This window comes from Cervus canadensis, chromosome 11 (genome assembly GCF_019320065.1).
Source record: "Cervus canadensis isolate Bull #8, Minnesota chromosome 11, ASM1932006v1, whole genome shotgun sequence".
NCBI classification, from domain to species: Eukaryota; Metazoa; Chordata; class Mammalia; order Artiodactyla; family Cervidae; genus Cervus; species Cervus canadensis.
The window spans coordinates 41,296,782-41,302,149 of NC_057396.1; the positions used below are offsets into that span (position 1 = coordinate 41,296,782).

At 36.8% G+C, this 5,368-nt stretch overlaps 1 protein-coding gene across 1 annotated transcript; it reads right to left on the bottom strand.

Moving 5' to 3' along the window:
• Positions 1–2,130: 2,130 nt before the first annotated feature.
• LOC122450113 (olfactory receptor 481-like) lies at positions 2,131–3,069 on the bottom strand. The gene has a single exon (XM_043482282.1). It carries the CDS (start codon positions 3,067–3,069, stop codon positions 2,131–2,133), a length of 939 nt encoding a protein of 312 aa, XP_043338217.1.
• Between the last annotated feature and the right edge of the window lie 2,299 nt (positions 3,070–5,368).

Genomic DNA, 5,368 nt, shown 5'->3' on the forward strand with positions numbered 1-5,368 from the left:
ACTTTAAATTACACAAACCCAAAGAAATAAAGAAGAAAGTAGTAAAAGTTAAATATAAATTATGAAATAGAAAATTAATGTACAGTGCAAAAAAGCATGAATCAAAATTTTATCCTTTGAAAATGCTGATAAAATTGATAAAACACTAGCAAGATTTATTAATAATATATATAGAAAATACAATATTGAAATGAAAACAGAACATTACATATCTTATGGAATATAAAAATAAAACATAATTTTGAAATATAAAGAAATTGGAAAATTATTTTGAAGAATATGTTATCAAAAATGACAAAGAAATAAATTGAGGAACTAGATATTTCTTTATTCATTAATGAAAATGAGTCTTATAGTAAAAATTTTTCTATAGAAATGGAAAGCCCAAATGGCTTCACCATTGAAGTCTTACAAATATTATAGGTATAAATATCACTGATCCTATAAAAAGTTCTTCTGAGAAAAGACAACAAAGAAACCCTTTCCAAATCATTTTTATATTTTGATATCTCCACTTATAAATTTCACTTCAAGAATGGAAAATGATATGCCAATTTCTCTCATGAAAAGAGATGCAAACATCCTAAGCCAAATATTAGGATATCAAAGCCAACGATAATAAGATGAATAAAAGTCCAACCAAAGTTGTGCTTATTTCAGCAATTCTAGATTGCTTTAATATTCATAAGTCAAAGTGGTACTTTCATATCTGAATTAGAACGTACAAGGATATGAAAAACATTTGATCATATGGTAACAAGAAAAACCTCGAAGAAATGAAGATCATATTTATGTATTTGATGAACTAGGAGCAGAGGATTCAAGAAAGCCTTGATGAAATTACATCCATATAGGTGAGCAAATTTCACACCTAAGGACAAGTGCATAGTCTCATCTGCCTTACAGAGACACTTTGAAGGGAAGAAAAGGCATTAGCCAATTCTTGATGACAGTATAAATTGTTTGGACAAATAGAAATTTAGAAGAAACCCAAATGTAAAAATGGTAACAGAAGCAGTGTCAATAAACACCTTCTTGAGACATATTACAAAGAGGGATGGCAGGTATATTCTATGTCTGCATCAGCCGAGGGTCTTAATCTATAATTTTATGCTCGGAAAATGCCAACTAGCTTGCTAAAAGAAAGCTCCACTATGCCTTAACCCTCATTCCTGCCCATTAGTCCCCAGTAGTTTTTCCTAATATTCAAAGGCTTGTCTGCAAAGGTTCAAGCCAAACTTTGCAAAACAAGCTTTGCGAACCAACCTTTGAGAAGTAGGAAAAACTTAAGGGAACTCTCAAAGGCTAAACCTTCAGGATTTCTTTATTATCTGATTGAGTCTTCTGGTGATGAAAGTGTAGAACAAATTCTTTTGGTCTGGCTTAGATTAGATGGGAATGAAGCTTTTCAAGACTTTCAGCATCACTATTCCCAAAGAAAATGATAACCCTGTATAAAAGAAACCAAGTCTTCCATAGAAAGTAACCTGCACTGTCAACACCACCATCAGTTGCATTCCTAGTTGAGTACATGATGTCTTTTGAGATGTTAATTTATAAGATGACTTTTTAAACTGTATAATTTAACAGAAGAAAAAGGAACATCCTCTAATCAGACTCTATAAATAATGAACAGAGAAGAGAAGAAGTAAAAACATATTCTCTAGATATCCTCATCCTGAAATATACACATTTCATTTGAACCTAGCTGATTTTCATGAAAATGCTGTACTCTGTGACTCTAGAAAATTATAAGTAAAGTTGGCATTAATCAGTGTTTGGGCATTTTATGTTTAAGATAGGTTTTCACATAAAATGATAAGACTAATGGACAACATAAATACTTATCACATATGTTTTTTAATATTTATTTATTTATTTGGCTGGGTCTTAATTGCAGCACACGGGATCTTTGATCTTAATTGCAGCATGCAGTGTCATTAGTTGGCGGCATGCAGGATCTTTGGTTGCAGCATGTGAACTCTAAGATGCAGCATGTGGGGTCATTCCCTAACCAGGTCCTCCTGCATTGGGAGTGTAGAGTCTTAGCCACTGAATCACCATGGAAGACCCCATCAAAAGTTCTTGAAATTATTTTTTTGCCATTTCTGGATTCATGTTGCATTTGTTTCAAAATGACTGATGCATTCTAGTCATCAGTTTTCTCATGGCCTCTTTCACCTCTTTGTTCCTCAGACTGTAGATCAGAGGGTTCAACATGGGGATCACCACTGTGTAGAAGACAGATACCACTTTAATATGGTCAGGTGAGTAGCTTGACTTTGGTATGACATAAACAAATGTGACTGTCCCATAAAACAAAGTGACTGCTGTGAGGAGGGAAGTGCAAGTAGAGAAGGCCTTGGACCTTCCCTCTGTAGAGTGCATCTTCAGGATTGAGTGGAGGATGTATAGATATGAAACAATTATGGTAAACAGTGTGATTACAATGATTGACCCAGCTGAGATGGCAGGAGATATTTCAGCAACATAAACATGGGAACAAGAGAGCTTCACTAGTGGTGGGAGGTCACAGAAGAAATGGTTGATTTTATTTGGTCCACAGAAAGTCAGGCTCAGTAAACATCCAATAAATGACGAAGCATTCACACATCCTCCCAGGTAGGAAGCAATCAGTAAGATGATGCAGACCCTGGGAGACATGTGTGTAGAGTATAGAAGTGGGGAACAGATGGCCACGTAGCGATCATAGGCCATGGCAGCCAACAGGAAGCACTCAGCTGTTCCAAAGATAACATCAGATCCAAGCTGAGCTATACAGCCAGCAACTGGGATGGTAGTTCTTACTTCTAGGAAGCTCACAATCATAATAGGTGTGACTGATGAGGAGTAACCAATGTCCACAAAGGCCAGATGGCTGAGGAATAGATACATTGGGGTGTGAAGTTGAGGGCTTCTCTGAATTAATGTGATTATGCTGAGATTGCCCAATATGGTAGCAACATAGATTCCTAGAAAAACCACAAAGAAGACGGAGCAAAGTGTAGGATGCTCTGTTAACCCCAAAAGAATGAATTCTGTTACCATTGTGTGGTTTCCAATCTCCATCTTACTTGGAATGATGCCTTTTGAAATGAAAACCAGTGGATATTAAATTAAATGGAATGATCTCATAATTTATGTAATTACTTTGCCAGCCAACCTATCAAAAAAATCAGAACATTGATCTCAATTTAGCCTAATGCTTATACTTTACAAAATATTCCCAAATGTATTTACATTATGCATGATTTGAGAATATTGATGTACATTATCTTAAGTCCAAAGATACTCACAAAAGATCAATGGCTCAGATCGGAACACAGTGAGCACTCACATTTGGATCACTTGATCAAAGCAATGATGTTTGGAAATTTGATGAGAACCAGAGGTGAAACACAATCACTTTGCTAGTATTTAACAATATCCATATTTTTATTACAATTATAATATAACTAATGTAATGTAATATTGTTTAAACAATATCTGTTTCTTGGTCACATTGGCCACTCTCAGCCCACTCACAGGTGAGACTATGAACAGTACATGCCAATACATGATGAAAGGAAATGCCCTGTTTCTCTTCTGAATCAAGAAGAAACTCTATACAGTCAGCAAAAACAAGACTGGGAGCTGACTGTGGCTCAGATCATGAACTCCTTATTGTCAAATTCAGACTTAAACTGAAGATAGTAGGGAAAACCACTAGACCATTCAGGTATGACCTAAATCAAATCCCTTATGATTATATAGTGGAAGGGAGAAATAGATTTAAGGGACTAGATCTAATAGACAAAGTGCCTGATGAACTATGGATAGAGGTTCATAACATTGTACAGGAGACAAGGGTCAAGACCATCGCCATGGAAAAGAAATGCAAAAAAGGAAAATGGCTGTCTGAGGAGGCCTTACAAATAGCTATGAAAAGAAGAGAAGCGAAACGCAAATAAGAAAAGGAAAGATATTCCCATTTGAATGTAGAATTCCAAAGGATAGCAAGGAGAGATAAGAAAGCCTTCCTCAGCGATCAATGCAAAGAAATAGAGGAAAACAACAGAATGGGAAATATTCTCAAGAAAATTAGAAATACCAAGGGAACATTTCATGCAAAGATGAGCTCGATAAAGGACACAAATGGTATGGACCTAACAGAAGCAGAAGATATTAAGAAGAGGTGGCAAGAATACACAGAAGAACTGTACAAAAAAGATCTTCACTACCCAGATAATCACAATGGTGTGATCACTCAGCTAAAGCTAGACATCCTGGAATGTGAAGTCAAGTGGGCCTTAGAAAACATCACTACAAAGCTAATGGAGATGATGGAATGCCAGTTGAGCTATTTCAAATCCTGAAAGATGATGTATGAAAGTGCTGCACTCAATATGCCAGCAAATTTGGAAAACTCAGCAGTGGCCACAGGACTGGAAAAGGCCAGTTTTCATTCCAATCCCTAAGAAATGCAATGCCAAAGAATGCTCAAACTACCGCATAATTGCACTCATCTCACATGCTAGTAAAGTAATACTCAAAATATTCTAAGCCAGGCTTCAGCAATACGTGAACTGTGAACCTCCAGATGTTCAAGCTGGTTTTAGAAAACACAGAGGAACCAGAAATCAAATTGCCAACATCCACTGAATCATAGAAAAAGCAAGAGAGTTCTAGAAAAACATCTATTTCAGCTTTATTGACTGTGCTGAAGCCTTTGACTCTGTGGATCACAATAACTGGAAAATTCTGAAAGAGATGGACATACCAGACCACCTGACCTGCCTCTTGAGAAACCTGTATGCAGGTCAGGAAGCAACAGTTAGAACTGGCCATGGAAAAACAGACTGGTTCCAAATAGGAAAAGGAGTACGTCAAGGCTGTATCTTGTCACCCTGCTTATTTAACTTGTATGCAGAGTACATCATGAGAAACTCTGGGCTGAAAGAAGCACAAGCTGGAATCAAGATTGCTGGGAGAAATATCAATAACCTCAGATATGCAGGTGACACCACCCTTATGGCAGAAAGTGAAGAGGAACTAAAAAGCCTCTTGATGAAAGTGAAAGAGGAGAGTGAAAAAGTTGGCTTAAAGCTCAACACTCAGAAAACTAACATCATGGTATCTGGTCCCATCACTTTATAGGAAATAGATGGGGAAACAGTGTCTGACTGGATTTTTGGGGGCTCCAAAATCACTGCAGATGGTGACTGCAGCCATGAAATTAAGACGCTTACTCCTTGGAAGGAAAGTTATGACCAACCTAGGCAGCATATTAAAAAGCAGAGACATTACTTTGCCAACAAAGGTCCGTCTGGTCAAGGCTATGGTTTTTCCAGTGGTCATGTATGGATGTGAGAGTTGGACTGTGAAGAAA

Excerpts from the sequence above, each read along its gene's own strand:
- LOC122450113 (XM_043482282.1), bottom strand. The coding sequence starts at position 3,069 with ATGGAGATTGGAAACCACACAATGGTAACAGAATTCATTCTTTTGGGG.